Source organism: Coturnix japonica, chromosome 2, assembly GCF_001577835.2.
Source record: "Coturnix japonica isolate 7356 chromosome 2, Coturnix japonica 2.1, whole genome shotgun sequence".
Classification (NCBI taxonomy): Eukaryota; Metazoa; Chordata; class Aves; order Galliformes; family Phasianidae; genus Coturnix; species Coturnix japonica.
In genome coordinates, this window is record NC_029517.1 from 73112315 (window position 1) to 73129381 (window position 17067).

Below are 17067 nucleotides of genomic sequence, written 5' to 3' on the forward strand. Positions count from 1 at the left end.
AAGCCCAGAATTTTGGAAGAGCTGAGAACTGAGCCTTATCTCAAGTCAGGCCCTTGCCAGTGAGAAATTGGGGCTGCTGTTTATAAACTCTGAAGCCTGATAATACTTCTGAGCTTTGAATCATGTTTCTGCTGCTCAGGGAGGTGGTGAAGTCTCCTTCTCTGGAGATATTCAAGACCCACCTGGACGCCTACCTGTGTGATGTGGTGTAGGGAGCCTGCTTTGGCAGGGGGGTTGGACTCGATGATCTCTGGAGGTCCCTTCCAGCCCCTACGATTCTGTGATTCTGTGCATTCAGCTTCCATTCTGACTATTGTGAATTTTGTTCATTTCCTGGAGAGCCTGGAAAACTTTCTTTCATCAGGTCTTTCAAGGTAATGGATGCTTCTCTTGCTGTTTGCTTGTAGAGAAAACATTACCTGTACTAACATTTTTGAGTTGTTCTGTCTGTTTGCTTTGGCTTACCCTTGTGAGTACTGCTACAGTTGCTTGAATTTGTTCCCTAGTGAGTAAGTGCTCAGAAGACTTATGAAGAAGAGAAGGGAGAAACTTTTAAAAATACTAATACTGTTCAAGTAGGCAGTTTTTCCCTTGGTTATACTTGAAGTGGTGAGAGAAATGAAGCACATGTGCAAAGCAAAACAGGGTTTTCATAGGAGTCGTTAACAATCCTGACAGCTCTCAGGAAAAAGTGAGCTGGCTCTATTGATGATTTCTTAATGATGTAAAATTTGGCATTGGTTTTGCTCATTTACCATTGCTGTGGAATTTACTGTGTGCACTAATAGATTAGGGAGTTTAAGTGTAAGTCTTTCTGATTTACTGTTTTCAGAATTTTTTGAATTCTTGTGAAGTTGCTGAAAGACAAAGTGTAGTCTTCCATGATGATGCACTGTAACTTCAGTGTGGTGTAGCTGAAATATATCAACTTCTGGCGTAACTGGATCAGTGGTTGAACAAAGAAGTTTAGTGATTGGGAAAAGTGTCGATTTACTGAATAAACTTGATGTGTGGCACTGTCAGAGGAACTTCATGCATATAGACATGGAGTCCGACATCAGACAGGATGCTCTTAAGTATGTTAATTAAGTAATAATGTTAATTGGCTGCCTGATATTTATCACATAGTGAAGTATTTCGTGATGCTTTTTGTACTCCTTTATTTGCAAATGGATAATTCTAAGGTGTTCACACAAAAAAAAAGAAAAAAAAAAAGTAAAAAAAAAAGTGATAATGGTGTGACTTTAGAAACCAGTCCTGACTACATCTTTGGTTATTAACCAGTATGTTAAGCTTCTCATTTGTTACCTTATATATGTTTTTGATATCTGGACAGTTTATGTTACCTCTGAAAGTTACTTAGCTTTGTGTTGTCCCCATCTTGCCAAAAAAAACCCAAGGTATCTGCATTTCAGAGTTGCTGTGCAGCTGTACTGAGGAGGGAAAAAAAAAAAAAAAGTTATTTGTTTATATTAACCCAGAGTTCTGTAGTGAGGTCAGGAACTTTTTGTATTTCCAAGATCCAGAAATTCCGGATTATTGCTTCAGTTAACTCAGTACTTCTGCTTTCTTTTTTATTGGGGAAACTTTTCTTTGTGTATACTAACTGCATGCATTATTTTATATTCATATGTCCTGTGGTTCTGCATTATATAATTCCTATTGCCACAGAGTTGTTTTTTTTCTGCATTCCCCAACTGTAATGAGTGTGTTGCTTGAATAGTTAATGTCCATCTGCTATCTCTGAGAAACTTTGTCATCTTAGTGCAAATAAATGAAATACTGTTCTTGACAACAGTTGGAAGTTTCATTGTTCATTCTATTCTGTTGTGTATGGTTAACTCTAATGTTTATAATTGTTTTGAAGTTATTAATAAGTAATTGAAGGCCAACGGCATCCTGGCTTGCATCAAAAACAGTGTTACTAGCAGGAACAGAGAGGTAATTGTCCCCCTGTACTCGGCATTGGTGCGGCTACACCTTGAGTACTGTGTTCAGTTTTGGGCCCCTCACTGCAAGAAAGACATCGAGGCCCTGGAATGTGTTCAGAGGAGGGCTACAAAGCTGGTGAGGGGTCTGGAGCACAGGCCTTATGAGGAGCAGCTGAGGGAGCTGGGATTGTTCAGCCTGAGGAGGCTCAGGGGAGACCTTATAGCTCTCTATAACTTCCTGAAGGGGGGTTGTAGTGAGCTGGGGGTTGGCCTCTTCTCTCGTGTAATCAGTGCTAGAACTAGAGGGAATGGTTTTAAGCTGCGTCAGGGGAGATTGAACATTAGGAAGTATTACTTTTCGGAAAGAGTAGTCAGGCATTGGAATGCACTGCCCAGGGAAGTCACCGACCATGGGAGTGTTCAAGAAACTCTTGGATGTGGTGCTGAGGAATATGATTTAGCCTGGAAGTATTGGTGATGGTTGGACTAGATGATCTTCTAGGTCTTTTCCAACCTTGATAATTCTGTGATTCTGTGAGTAAGTGCCAAGTTTATGAATGGTATTGAAGTAAGAGAAATTCAGAGCTCATAGATGGATCTGACAGGGGAATTTGTGATTGAAGTGCCTGTTCCTAGACACTGTTAGTGTTGCCTGGTGTAACTTGTATTGTTTCATGAGTTGGAGCAACTGATTTTGCTTGTGGGTGAAGTCACATCATTTTCTAAGTGACAATTTGCCAAATTGTACGCTTTTCAGTTAGGGAGTAGTGTTGCTTCCTTTATCTAGCCAGTACTCCATTGTAAGAATTGGTGGTATTAGAATCATAGAATCACAGAATGGTTTGGGTTGGAAGGGGCCTTTAAGACTGTCTATTTCTAACCCCCCTGCAATAGGAAAGAACACCACCCATTAGACCAGGTTGCTCAAGACCCTATCCACCCTGGCCTTGAATGCTTCCAGGGAGGGGTCATCCACACCCTCACTGGGCAACCTGTCCCAGTGTCTTACTAACCTCACATTAAAGAATTTCTTCCTAATATCTAGTATAAATTTACCCTCTTCCAATTTAAAACCATTTTCCTTCTTCCTGTTGCTACATACCTTTATAAAAAGTTCCTCCCTGGTTTTCCTGTAGGCCCCCTTTTGGTGCTGGAAGGCTGCTATGTGGTCTTCTTACAGCTTTCTCCAGGCTGAAGAATTCCAACTCTCTTGGTCTGTTCTGGGAGGACAGCTGCTCCAGACCTCTGATCATCTTCATGGCACTCCTTTGGACCTGCTCCAACAGCTCCATGTCCTTCTTGTGTTGGGGACCCCAGAACTGGTTGCAGTACTCCAGGTGGGGTATCATAAGAAGAGAGTAGAGGGGCAGAATCCCCTCCCTTGGCTTGCTGGTCGCTCTTCTTTTGATGCAGCCCCAGGATATGATTGGCCTTCTGGGCTGCAAGCAAACACTGCTGTCTTGTGTTGAAACACTCGTCAATCAACACTCCCCAATCCTTACCCTCAGGGCTGCTCTCTGTTATAATTCTTTGCAACCTGATCAGCTAGTAGGTTTTCTGTTTTGCAGTATCACAGAAAGGTTGAGGTGAGAAGGGACCTCTGGAGGCCATCTGGTCTTTTTCAGGTATACTCCAAATGAGGATAGTTTGAGTTTTCAGCTTGCTTAAGAGAAAGATGTAGAAGATTTTGATATCAGTGATGTGATTTTGTCACCTAAGGTATTGTTTAAAATACAATGTGGCAGCACAAATGTTAATGATATCCTGGAAATACTTGAAGAACTACCAGTCATAATGATTTTATTTCGTTCGAGTATTTTTTAACTTCTCACATTCACTATTTTCCAGTTTCCAAGCAATCTCACTTCAAAGCATCTGGTTTATAGATGATCAGTGTTACCTTTGTTGTTATACCATTTTTAAGATGACATTAATATCTGTGTAATACAGATGCCATTCCTAACCTGAACCTGCCGTGGAAGTTCCTTTTTGTGAACTTTGATAAAACAATTGATGGTGGTAGACCATGGGAATAAAAGTGTATCTTGGCCATCTGCATGTGCTTTCTTGAGAGGGGGAAAGAATATCCTCATTTCTCCTAAAAAGATTATGGATATATTCTGTGGAACATCATGTTCATCTAAAAGACCTGGATGCTTGTTTTTTGAGCTTGACTTTTTCCTCTGAGAGGGACTAAAGGAAGGCTGTTGTTGAGGGGAGAGGGAGGACATTCTTGCAGGGGATTAATTTTGAGGTGACTCAGATAGACACTTTAATCCATTCCATCTGCAGATTGACTTGTTTTAGCTTGTTCATATATGTAGCAAATTCTCTCCTTTCCTTGTACATTTGGAAAATTGCTCATAGCCCACACATGGCTCTGTAATTGGGGAGAGTTTGTTCATTCTTGCCTCCAGGAAGACATTTCTGTCTGCTGAGCTGGAGTTCCAGACAGGATGGCAAGAATGTAAGAATGTAGGTGGCAAGCATGGCTGTAAAACTCTTATCTATAATTGTTTAAGAAATAGGCACTTAGACGTCTGTATTAACATTGTGATGCCTTCAAACTATATGAGATTTCTTGACATTTTGCATGAGATTTAAGACTTTGCTCTGGCTTTTTATCAGCACTTATAACTGTATTTAACTGTTTGTTATTGAATAAGGACATGGGAGTTCTTAGTTTATGTAAGAGATTCCCTAAATATAAACCTTCACGAACTGAGATTAGGATTTGATTGTCATATATATTCAGCACATGTGAATAGTAAGAACAAAAGGGCCATCTATATTTGTTCTATAGCTTTTATACATTTTTTATTTTGTGTATGTGTTTTGCATGGAAGAGATTCAATTGTTGTACTTCAGTGTCTGGAGTACGGTAGTTCAGATTACTAAACCCCAGTTTGGTTTGCTTGGCGTAGCTTTTAAGGTTTTCAGTCATTTCTGTTTTCCAAGAAAAACACAAGTCTCTGTTCTTTTTTTCATATGCTGAGTGCATTGCCATGTTTAAAAGTATCTGCTCCAGCATGGATGTTTTATTATCTGTTCTGCTAGCAGTGGGTTAGACAGAAGTGATCTTGGTTTCCACAGTTCAAGTGTCTGTCGTGCATAAGTATAACATGGTGGCTGTACACTATATATAAGTATAATAAAGGTCAGTGAAGGGACAGGTGGGAGACTGGCACACAGTGGCTGTGGCCTGCTTATTTGCTGTTGTTCAGTTTCTTTGAACTGAAAAGCCTTTAGAAAGTGAAAAGATGAAAAATGGGTCAGAGCTAGAGGAAGGTAGAAACTGTAGTCAATGCAGTGAGTTGAGCTTTGCCAGAACTAAAACTGATTGGAACAGTTGTTCTGTTTGCTTTCATTTGCCTGCCTCCTCCCCCCCCCCCTGCCATGGCCTCACCACGCAGAACTAGACCAGAGGAACTACAGTCAGAGTGGAATCTGAAACAGTAGGATTGAGATATATTATAAAGGCAGCTTTTCATAGGGAAGCTTTTTCAGATGCTTTGGGAAATGTGGTTTACTTAACTGTTGCTTGGTGAATAAAGGATAAATGGGTATCCTTAGAGCACACCCATGTAAGCCCTGTAGAGGTCAATTGCTATTTAAAAGCTGTTATAATGGCAGGGAGAGGGGATATTGTGGAAATGGTAAGTCAAAGCCTGAAACAGTGATTGAGCACCTGGTAGAAAGGCAGGGCCAACCCAGGGGAGCACAGGTGCCTGAGTGACAGGAAGGTGTGAAGCCAGGATCTACCCATTCTCAGAGCTCTTTTAAGGCTTAGTAGCGGAGGCAAGGGATCTTTGAAGATCCCTGCGTATGTGAGGCCTTCCAGGGGTAAGCAGCTTCTTTCCCTTATTTCTGTCGGCTGCTGTTGTGTATGAGCGGATTCTCACTCACTGTAGCCTGGTATCTTGCAACCCTGCTATCATCGTTGCACTTTCCGTTGTATTACAGGGGAAGATATCTAATTGTAGTCAAGTATTTTTGGAATTTGCCCTGTCAGTTAGTAATATTTCACTAATTAAAGCAACCCTTTGTTTCAACCAGGCCGACAACAGTTTGAATTGTTTGGTGGACAAACCAAGGTGTGTTCGTTCCTGAGAACTTCAGCTTATATTTATATGCTGATATTTCTGAAATAATGTTTTTATTGGAAAAAATTCATCACATCAGTGAATTCCTTGTGGTTTTTCTGCTGCTGAGAGTTGCAGCCTCTAAGCAGGCTTATGTCCTTGAAGCTTTGTATGTAATGAAAATAAATGAAGCAAGCATACGGGCAGTAGGTTTCTCTGTATATTTGGAGATATCAGGATGTTTTAAGAGGTGAAAGTGAGGGATTATAATTTTTTTGCTGAAAATGTAGCATGAGATGGTTCTTTCTTGTGTTCTTTTCTGATGTATATTTTTGCTCTGGAGATCAGTGTATATTCTGTTTTATGGTCATTAAGTTTTATGTTTGCAGAAAACTTGAAAGTTGTGCATTCTCTGTAAAGGAGAGTGAGATGGCTACATTAGACTAGAAACTTAATAGCTTGCCCCACATCCATCACTGGTGGTTTTCAGGATGTGAGTGGTGAAGGTGCTGGGTAATCTCATCAAGGCTTCATTCCCAACAGAAGGTCTGATGTGGTGATGTTTCAGGTCCCTTCCAGCCTGGGCTGTTCAGTGATTTTTGTGGTATCAGTTCAGTGGACTTTTCTTCATAATCTCAGTACCAGGGAAATGACTGTGACAGTTATTTGGATATTTGGAGTAAGTAGTTATTTTGAGCTTAAAAAAAGGGAACATATCGGATTTTAGTTAGGGAACAATTATTTATATACAATTGTGTATATAGAATATAGTAGCTCTTCTAAGCATAAGAGTTTTAACTATTTGTCCTTGGTGAGTGAGCAATTAATAAGCTATAGAGCAAGTGCTATATAATAGTTTTTACAAATGTTTATTGTATTTGATTTCCATTTCCTTCAGAGTTTTGTATCTTGTAGCTCATTGTGATTCTCCTACTTAAGTGATTTTACATTATACTTATTCACATGATGGATGAGATGAAGCTACTCAGATCAGTAGCATCAAATCTTTTCCTAGCTGGGTGGGATAATGCAGAGCTTCTGGTTAGTAGCACTCCGTGCTAATTGGTGGCCCGAAGGGATGACAGTTGTTAAGACTATTACTTCCTTGTATTCCAACCACAGGTTTGAGTAGTAACAGGTATTGAAAACCATTGGGATAGACAGGATTGTTATCCAAGCTGTTACTGGAGTGCCTTGAAAATGGTTACGATAGTTGGATAGATGGAGATAAGGCTAACATAATCAGACATTTCTGCTGTACTTCAGATTTTTATAAGCATAAGTAGATACAGTTGTGATTAACAGCTCATTGTAGACATGTTCTTTTACTGTAAAACAGTATATTTTTCTGTAGAATTTATTTACTATTCTCAGAACTGCAAGCCAAATACTGCAGCATGTAGGTTTGCTGAGCATGTAATTTATCACATTTGCTCTTTCAAATAAAGACTAATCTTGAATCTGATATAGCTAGTACTTTCTGTATGGATAAGTATTGTTTTTTTGTGTATGTTCTAGGTGTAGCTACTGTTGTTTCCTTTCCAAAGCTTGAACAAGCAGATTGCTGTAATACTGATGCCTGTACCAGAGTGGGAAGGATGCTCAACCTTATCAATAAGAGATGGAAACAGTGTAAGGATCAGAGTAGGAGCCTTACTTTGGTGGTTGTTGTACTAAGTGATGTACCTTTTACTGTCAGGCCTTCCTCAGTTTCTACATTATTATTTGTTTTAAGTAGCTGTGTATTGTAGAAGTCTTGTACTATGGATGACAATTTGAACCAGAGAATTTTGTTGTACTGTTGTTTGTTTGACTGTATGGATGTGGTGATTAGAGTTCATGTTATTCAGTAAAAATACAAACCTACCTAGTACGTGCCCTTGCTTCCTTAAAATTCCTTTTGACTTGTAAGGTGAGCATGGGCTGTGTACAATGTTGTCTGTGATTAATACCAGTAGGATAACATAGTGGAGATTTTCTAATTTAGTATACTCTTACCACCTGATAAACACTGAGAGGCATGTTTTAAGGATGATGGATACAACTAGTCTTCTAATATCAGAATAAAAAGAAGATAAACAAAATTTACATCTATGTGTAGACCACTTTTCATCAGCTTGATCCCATTGACAAGATAACAGAGGAACATCAGGAAACAGATGAATGAACGTTAGTAAGAGGTGTTTATTTTTTGTCTCGCCTCTTGGTCAAAATGCACTAGTCTGTAGTGTGGGAGACCTTTGTGCATTTTCTGCTTTTGTAAACAGATTAAGGATTATTGAGATGGAGCAAATATATGTGGATGCATGCACTTTGTGTGCTTGTTTTTATGTACATGCAATTGTACATCTACAGTGGGAAGAGATTTGATTAGATTTAGGTAAAGATATTTTTAAAAAAGGGTAGATGCTTTGTTTGAATTTCTACTCCTGTTAATGTCCTTCAGTACTACTTTCACGTGAACTTAAAGGTGAACCAGGTACATTTGAAAACAGAGTATTTTTCCCCCCTGTTATATAAAGAATCTAGTCTTCAGATAACTTGCTCTGGTTTCTTTATAGGAAAGGTTGAAACCCCTGTGTATTCATTGCTGTAGCCTCAGGGTTTTCAAGTCTAACTCATTTAGTTACAATAAAGAAAGAGGAAAAAAAAAGAGCTACTGAGCTTTCATGATACACAGTCTTCTGTTGCTTTCAGGAGTTTCCTATTTATGTATACACCCACACAGAACAAAGTGTTGGTTTGCTGGGGAGACAAGGATGAAAATGACAAGTTTTCCAGAGTCTGGAACAATTATGACCTTAATGGATTTTCCATCTTTCTCCTGATTGGTTTTCCACAAATACGGATTTGTATGTGCTGGAGAAAGAGAAGTGCTGAAACTAAAATATGAAGAAGCATTGAAGTGGAAAAATGTGAGAACTGCTTCTATTTTATACTAAAAGTGAAGAGTGAATGAATAGGCCCCTGCTCCCTTCTGCTATAAACCCTACTGTCTACTGGACTGTAGTCTATATATATATAGATATGATTTATATCTTATATATTTTTATCTTTTTATCTTAAAATTTGGAGTGGAGTGTGTGTGACCAATTGAGATGAATGTCGCTCTCCAAGGCAGGTGATGGTGAGGTAAGAAAGGGTAATAAGAATGAAGAACTGTCTTAGATAGGATCCTGATTCTGACACCAGTGTAGTAAATTTGGAATGTCTACAAATTACAAATGTAAATATATGCTGTTTGGAAGAGTTATATTTAATTCTCTGGGGGCATAGGTTCTGTCTCTTGTTAGAGCAGTGAGATTGCTGTTGTGTTTAGTCACAGATTACTATGCATCACTTGACGCAGCTGTTAAGGCTGCTCTATTCCTTATTCCATAATCCCATGGCAAACTGGTTTTATGGTACTGCTTCTTTATCGTATCTTTTGCTAATTTGTGTCTGTCCAGAGTTTTAAGTGAAGAGCTAATATGAAAAGCTTTGTGTACAGGGGTCAGATCCATACTTCCTCAGAAATGTGTGGTGGAAAAGGAGAGGATGAATAGAAAGCAGTTACTAAAATGTTTGGGGGGAATATGACAGGTGATTTTGGTCAGGAGTCGGAGGGGATTGGGACTTTTCAATTTGAGAAACAAAAAGTTTATGAGGAATTTGATCAAGGTTTTATGGAAATATAAATATGGTAGGTAAGTTTAAAGCAGAACTAGTCACACAATCCTGCAGCACAAGAAACTGTTCCTTGTTAGAAGCAGTGGGAATTTGCTTTAATGAAGATACTTAAAATAATTGAGAATTGCCACAAAAAATGTGGGGACAGAAAGAACCAACGTGTTCCAGGTTTGACAGAAGTAGTGGAATTAAAACCATAGAATGGATTGGGTTGGAAGGGGCCTTAAAGATTATCCATTTCTAACTCCCTTGCTGTGGGCGAAGTTGTCAGCTATTCTAGATCAAGTTGCCTATGGCCACATCCAACCTGGCCTTAAGTGACTGCAGCGATGAGGCATCCGCAATTTCTCTGGTCAACTTATTCCAGTGTCTCACCACCCTCTGAGTAAAGCATTTCCTCCTAATATCTAATCTAAATCTCCTCTCTTCTAGTTTAAAACCATTTCCCTTTATCCTGTATCTGTCTGTGTAACAAATTGGCCTCCTCCTTGTTTGTGTGAGCTCCTTTTGAGTACTTGAAGACTTCAGGGAGGTTTTCCTGGAGCCTTCTCCAGGCTGAATAAAATCAGATCCATCAGCCTTTCTTTGTACATTATCCCTGCTGTGCTCCAGCAGGTCCAGAGGAAGGACTCTTAGAATTAGAATTCTTGAAAGTCTTAGAATAATTCAGTAGTACAAACTCTTAGAATAGCGAAGGGATCTCTGAAGACCATCAGGTCCAATGTCTTGACTGCTTCAGGGCTAACATCAGGGTAAAGCATGATATTAAGGGCTACTTGAACAGTCGCAGGCATGGAACATGGACCGCTTCACTAAGGGAAGCCTGTTACTGTACTTTACCACCCTCTTGATAGGCTTTTTCCTTACATCCAGTCTGAGCCTCCCCTTTGGGGCAGATTTGTGCCATTCTTTTGCACCGTCTTTGGTAACTAGAGAGCAGAGATGGGCACCTCCTTCTCTGCCTTCCTTCCTCAGGAAGTTGTAGAGAGTGATGAAATTGCCTCTCAGCCTCCTTTTGTCTAGTCTAGGCAGCCCGAGTGTCCTCAACCCTCTCTTTACAAAACATGCTTTCCAGTCTTTCTACAGCTTTATTGTTCTTCTGTGGTGACACTTCAAGCACTTTCATATTCTCTTTGTATTGTGGAGCCCAGAACTGTACACACACTGTTCAAGGTTAGGCTGCAACAATGCTGAATACAGTGTGAGAGCCATTGCCTTTGACTGCCTGCCAGTGCTGTGTTTCATGCAATCCAAAGTATGGTTTGCCCTCTTGGCTGCTATGGCACACCACTGGCTCATTCTGAATATACTGTCACCAACACCTCCGGATTGCTTTACACTTAAGTTGCTCAGCAGTAAAGGAATCATGGACCTAGAATTAATAACTGGGCAGAGATGGATCTTCTAATGTGCACGGTACAGCAGGAGTGTAGGAAGAGAGCCAGTTGGTCTGACTTTCACTGTATGTTGTCTTCCTTCGTCAAAGTAACAAGTCAAATGAGTCTTTTTAGCTTGGACTGCTTGTCTTTCATTTGTAATGAAATACCTTGAAGAAATATGGTATAAATATGGTACTTTGCTGTCTCTTTTAAGCTAACTAGTAAATGGGTAGTGATAATAGTTTAAGTAGCTATTTGTGTATGTTCTATTTTTGTTTGTTGTCTGTGCTATGTCCATCACAATAGAAATAATTTCAAATGTGGGCAAGACAGAAATGCCTTATTTCAATCTCTGTAAAAAATCTTTTGGGTTTTTCTATTTTATTTTATTTCCCCCTTCTATTTCATATTCTTGCAGTGTGCTATAGGTACTGCATAATTTATGTATTCATTGGTGTTATTTCTTGTGTGTACTTATGTGTGTATGATACTAGTTCATTTAATGCCATTTGGTACAGTTATACACGGGAAATAACTTGAAATACCCATTCTGCTAATACATTGCTACCAACTCCCCATGTATTTCAAATAGTAGTAACAGTCATTATACTACAGTGTGATTTAAAGCTACTACTGGGAGTAGAAAAGTGCATAAAGAGAATAACTGGTAATTATAAAATTGGATAGTTAGTTAGAGGAGACAGAAGAAAGAATAGTGTTTGACCGTAAAATATGGCAGTGGGATCTGACATAGGGAAAGTTTATGGAGCCTTTTTTTTTCTTCCCGCCTACAGTAAATTAGGTAGACTATTAGAGGTTTTGGAGGTAGAGAAATAATATGCAAACAGATCTTGCCTTTTTTTTTTCCTCTTATGAAGTAACATCTGGAATTTACAGCTTCATTTATAAAATCTTATTTTATTGGAAATTGAATTTCCTCTTAAGCATAATTTGCCATCTGGATGACATGGAGGAAAGTAGAATTGTAGAGTTTGTGAATAGTCAGCTAAAGGTCTTTTGTTCATTTTTCTGGAATAGAGTAAAAGTCTGTACTTCTCTTGGAGATTCTACTGGTTTGATTTTTGTCATATTACATTTAAGAAACAAAATATTAACCATCATTATGACATTTGGAGTCTGTGTGATGGAAACGTGTTTGGAGTTGTAGAGATGTTGGTCTTTTCTGTTCTTCATTGATATTTTGTTTATTGTTACTGATGTAGTATGGTGTTTGGAAATTAGGTTGTGAATGCCTCTTCCATGGGTGTAATAATTAATAATCCAACGTTAAGATCCCATCAAGGAGGATTTGCTGTTTCTGTTTTGCAAAAAACAAAAACAAAACATACCTGTATATTAAGTGCTTTAGTGACTATTGGTTTAATTGAAATCTAGGGAGGGTTTTTTGTTTAAATTCTTTCTCTTTTTGTAAAATACAAGGTGTCTCAGAAGTGTTTCATACAGCCTTGAAAGATCTGCTATGATTTTTTTTTTTCAGATGTTCATGGGCATGTTGTTACATAATGAAAATGCTCAGTGATAAGAAATGTTTGAAATTTATCATAGCTGAGGGTGATTGTAAAAAATCTTGAAACAGTCTGCTGTGATGATGTAAATATGGGGTAAATTTTTATCTTCATTGTACTTTGTATTCCATAGAGAACAGAGAATGGCCAAAAATACTTGATTTCCTTGTGTGGTAAGCAGAAGAGAGTTTCTGTTTTGAAAAAGAGACGTCTCATAGTGGTAGCAGTTGTGACCAGCTGTAATTACAGTCTACTCTGCGGGCAAGATCTCAGTTTGTAATTTGTGGTTCTGCATGGTTTTCTTTCAGTTTTTGCCCCTAGCAGACAATTTAGATTCCAGCCTTGAGCTTTGTGGGGGAAAAAAAGGAATAATTGCTTGTTCCCTCCCATGGTGGCTTGCTTTCTTTTTATTTCTTTCCCCTTTTGTTGGCATCTTAGTGAAGAGCTGAAGAAACTGTACCAGATGATAATAAAGAAACTGTGGGTCCAGGAGTTTTTGCAGTATGTTACAGAGTTCTTATGTAAACAGTTGTGAGTACTGAGTCTCCTAGGTGAACTACTTAACTGAATTGTTTGGAGACCTGATAGAGAAATGGTAAGAAACAAAAAGTCCATATATTTGTTTTAATTGATGCTCTTTAATATCTTCCTTAGTGACCATGACAGTGGGATTGAGTGCATTCTCAGCAAGTTTGCTGATGACACCAAGTTGTAGACTGTGGTTGACACATGGGAGGGATGGGATGCCGTTTGGAGGGACCTAGACAGGCTTGAGCAGTGGGCCCTGGTGAACCTCATGAGATTCAACAAATCCAAATGCAAGGTCTTGCTCCTGGATTGAGGCAGCCTGCACTACCAGTGCAAACTATGGGGATGAAAGGGATTGAGCAAAGCTCTGCCAAAAAAGGTGTTGGGGGTGCTGGTGGATGACAAGCTGGACATGAGTCCTTATAGACCAAAAAGCCAACTGTTTCCTGGGCTGCATTAAAAGATGTGTGACCAGCAGGTCAAGAGAGATGATTCTACCCCTCTGTGCTGGTGAAGCCTCACCTGGAGTTCTGTGTCCAGATGTGGAGTCCTCAGTACAGGACAGATGTAGGTCAGTTGGAGCGTGTCCACTGAAGGGCCATAAAAAATGGTCTACACAATGAAACACCTCTCCTATGAGGACGGGCTGAGAGAGCTGGGGCTGTTCAGCCTGGGGAAGAGAAGGCTCTGAGGTGACCTGATAGTAGCCTTTTGGTCTCTAAAGGGGAGCTACAAGAAAGAAGGGAACTGACTCTTTGTCAGGGTCTGTGGCGATAGAACAAGGGGAACTGGCTTCAGGCTCAGAGGGGATAGGTTTATGTTAGATGTAAAGAAGAAATTTCTTACAGGGTGGGTAATGAGGCACTGGAACAGGTTACCTGGTGATTTGGTTGATCTCCTGTCCCCTGCAGACTTTCAAGGTGAAGCTGTATGAGGCCCTGGGCAGTCTGATCTAGCTGTGGTGTCGCTGTTCATTGCATTGGAGTTCCGCTAGATGACCTTCAGGGGTTACTTCCAATTCTAAAGCTTCTGTGACTCTATGAAAAAAAGACCTGACAGATTTTAAGGGTGGTGGGTTTTTTGTTTGTTTGTTTTTTCCATCAGGTTTTGTTCTGCTGGAGCTCATTGTCTTTATGGCTTACTGTTGATGTAAATTATGAGAACAGCCTTCAATTTAGTATGATGTAGCTTGATGTAAATCTGAACAAGTTTAGAAATGGGGAGGTGTAAGGGAATTTGACTTACCTTTTGTGGTTAGTGATTGGAGTGTCTAATGTGATACTGTAATTACAATTCAAACTTATTTATCCAACATTTTTTCCAGTACTTATACTGACAAGGGATCTTCTGCTGTTTCCCTCGTTAAGTTCTGCAAATTAATACACTTAAATGTCTTGCTCAGAGTTTATTGCTGCCAGTTATGCTCTTAAGGCCTCCTCTGACGCTTCAGGTGGGCTCATGTTGAAACAGTATGTAGAAGTACCCAAGGGCTGTGACACATCATTTTTAAGATACTTCTTGTGCCTGCACAGCAGCTTCAATATGGACATTTTTAGAGATGACTTTTTGTCTAGGGCCTTTTTGCTTAAAACCATGAAGAAGTCCCGTGTAACCTTATTGCATCATGCAGTGAATCTTTCCCTTAATCCATACGAACAAAACCTCAGCAAGAGGTCTGGCCTGCACGTATGTTGAGAGACAACTTTAGCTTTCTGCTTTTTGGACACTTTTGCTTCTGAAAATTGGTGTAGTTGAAGTGTTGAATACAGGCCCACTTGTACTGAAGCTTGGAACAGTAATTGTATACAAAACATTACAGTAAATAATATAATATTGTGCTGCTGGAGAGTCACTAGTGGGGTTCTGCTGGCCTTAATTTAATCAGGACTGCAATGGCTATGAAGTAAGTTTGCAGATGATATTGAATAGCAGTAGCTGTTAACTCTGGAGGGTAGAAAAACCTTGCAGGGACAAATTAGAGAGCTGACCATATGAAGTCTAACAAAAACGAGTGCTGGTGTGGTGCAGTTCTGCATATACATATAGACTGGGTGTTGATAAGCTGGAGAGCATCTTTGTGGAAAGGTATCTGGGGGTTCTGATTTTAATAGGGAAATATGTCCGTAAAAATGTGAATGATACTTTTAGAGGCAGGATTTGTTTTATCCTGTAGTTATTATGATATTACTGACTTTACAAGTTCCTTTTTTTGTACTTTCCTAACCCATTTCATGAAATATGGCCTTATTTCATGTAATTCTTTTGACTTGCTGAATACTTTTTAATGAAAGGAAGGAACCAGAAAAATTAATTATCCTTCATTCCACAATGCTATTTTCCAGAAGACTGCCAATGAAACTGAATGTTGTTATACCCTTCCAGAGTACGTATGGACTCTGTTTAAGGCTTCCAGAAGCGTTCTGTTACTTAAAGCCATAATAATAATTAGTCCTATAGAAGCCATAGCATATATGGCATTTTTTGATTTCTGTCCTCATTAGAGATTTCATTGTTATGTTTTAACATAATATTTCAGTTACTATGACATACTGTGGAAAAAAAAAATCCAACTTTAATGTATTTTCTCATATGGGGGGGGAGGGGAAAGCAAAATTGATTTTCAACTTAGTAAACTGCCAAAAATCAAACTTGCCTGTTTACTTCTGCTGCTTTTCACTTAGTAAGGAATCCAAACTCTGCTGCAACGAGGCAAGTTGTATTAGTTACCATGATAACTGAGTATATTACTTAGCTAATTTTTAACCAGTATAAGCTGAATTGGTGCAGCTTTTTGTATGAGTGAGACCTTAGGTCAGAAGGCTGTTCTTATTGTGGAGATTATTCTTTATTTCTTTGTGGAAGATTGTCATAGGGGAATCTGGCATTAAGAATATAAAATGTCTTGCATGAGAAGTTTCTTATGACTTGTTACTTCCTGTTTTAAGAGTGGAAAACCCATGTGAGACAGAGAGTAATAGAGACACGCTGCTGTTATGTTTAGGAGTATGACTGAAAAACTGAGAGAAGATCTGACGTTATTCCTCTTTCTTCCAGCCTCGGGATACAGCACCAAAGTCTCATACTTTCAAAAACAAATCCTTCAAGAAATCCAAAATTTGTGGATTCTGCAAACAAGTAATTGATAGCCAAGGCATTTCATGCAGAGGTGAGTAACGTGTGATGTGCTCTGTTAAATTTCTTGCAAATTAAAAGAAATAAAACTCATATAATATTAAAATCTGTAGGAATCAGTGACTCCAGACTTCCTTCTGGACTAAATATAAATGTTACTTAACTTCCTTCCTTTAGACAGTACTGTGCATTGTTTTTATTAGTGTTTTTTCATTTTGTTTTAGCGTCGGAGAGGAGCTGCTATAGGCAATTGGACTTGTATAATGATGTGTTTTTTATTACTGAGCTATAAGGATGGGTTCCAGACTGAGCCAGTGCCTCTTAGGAACGTGTGAGTGATGTGTGCTCAGTGGCTGACAGATGGAATTCAGCCTCTGACTGGGGAAGTGACACTGATTCACTGAGCCATTAAGGCTTTTCCATGCATTACTTTGCCAAAATCTCAAGAACAGTCGTTTGTTTCATTTTACATCTGCGTTATGGTCTCAGTCTAGTGCTTAGTCTTTCTGCCTAATCACTCATTGTAATATTGAAGAGATGCTCATTCTGGATGCATGGGTTAGAGACTTAACTGCCTCTGCTGTTGCCTGCTTGTTACTGCTGTTCTTCACTCTTCACCTTTCTGTGTGGGATTGAACAGACTTGCCTCTTCTCCATGGGATACTTGTGGGACAGACTTAAGGCAGAAGTAAATTTGGAGAAAACTCAATAAGTGATTTCTGCAAGCTGTTGATATAAAGGGGCATTGATCCAGTGTACTGATTTAGTCTGGTTAACGTTTAACTCTTGTAACTACACAATAGTAAAGCAGTCTATCTAC

At 39.2% G+C, this 17067-nt stretch overlaps 1 protein-coding gene across 7 annotated transcripts in view; it reads left to right on the forward strand.

The window, feature by feature from the left end:
* TNS3 (tensin 3) overlaps positions 1–17067 on the forward strand; it is a 180556-nt gene that overhangs the window by 39296 nt on the left and 124193 nt on the right. For all 7 annotated transcript variants that reach the window (XM_015854824.2, XM_015854825.2, XM_015854826.2 and 4 more), the window contains exon 2: positions 16170–16281. In XM_015854824.2, the coding sequence (XP_015710310.1) occupies positions 16170–16281 (112 nt within the window). The remainder of the gene's footprint in view (positions 1–16169; positions 16282–17067) is intronic.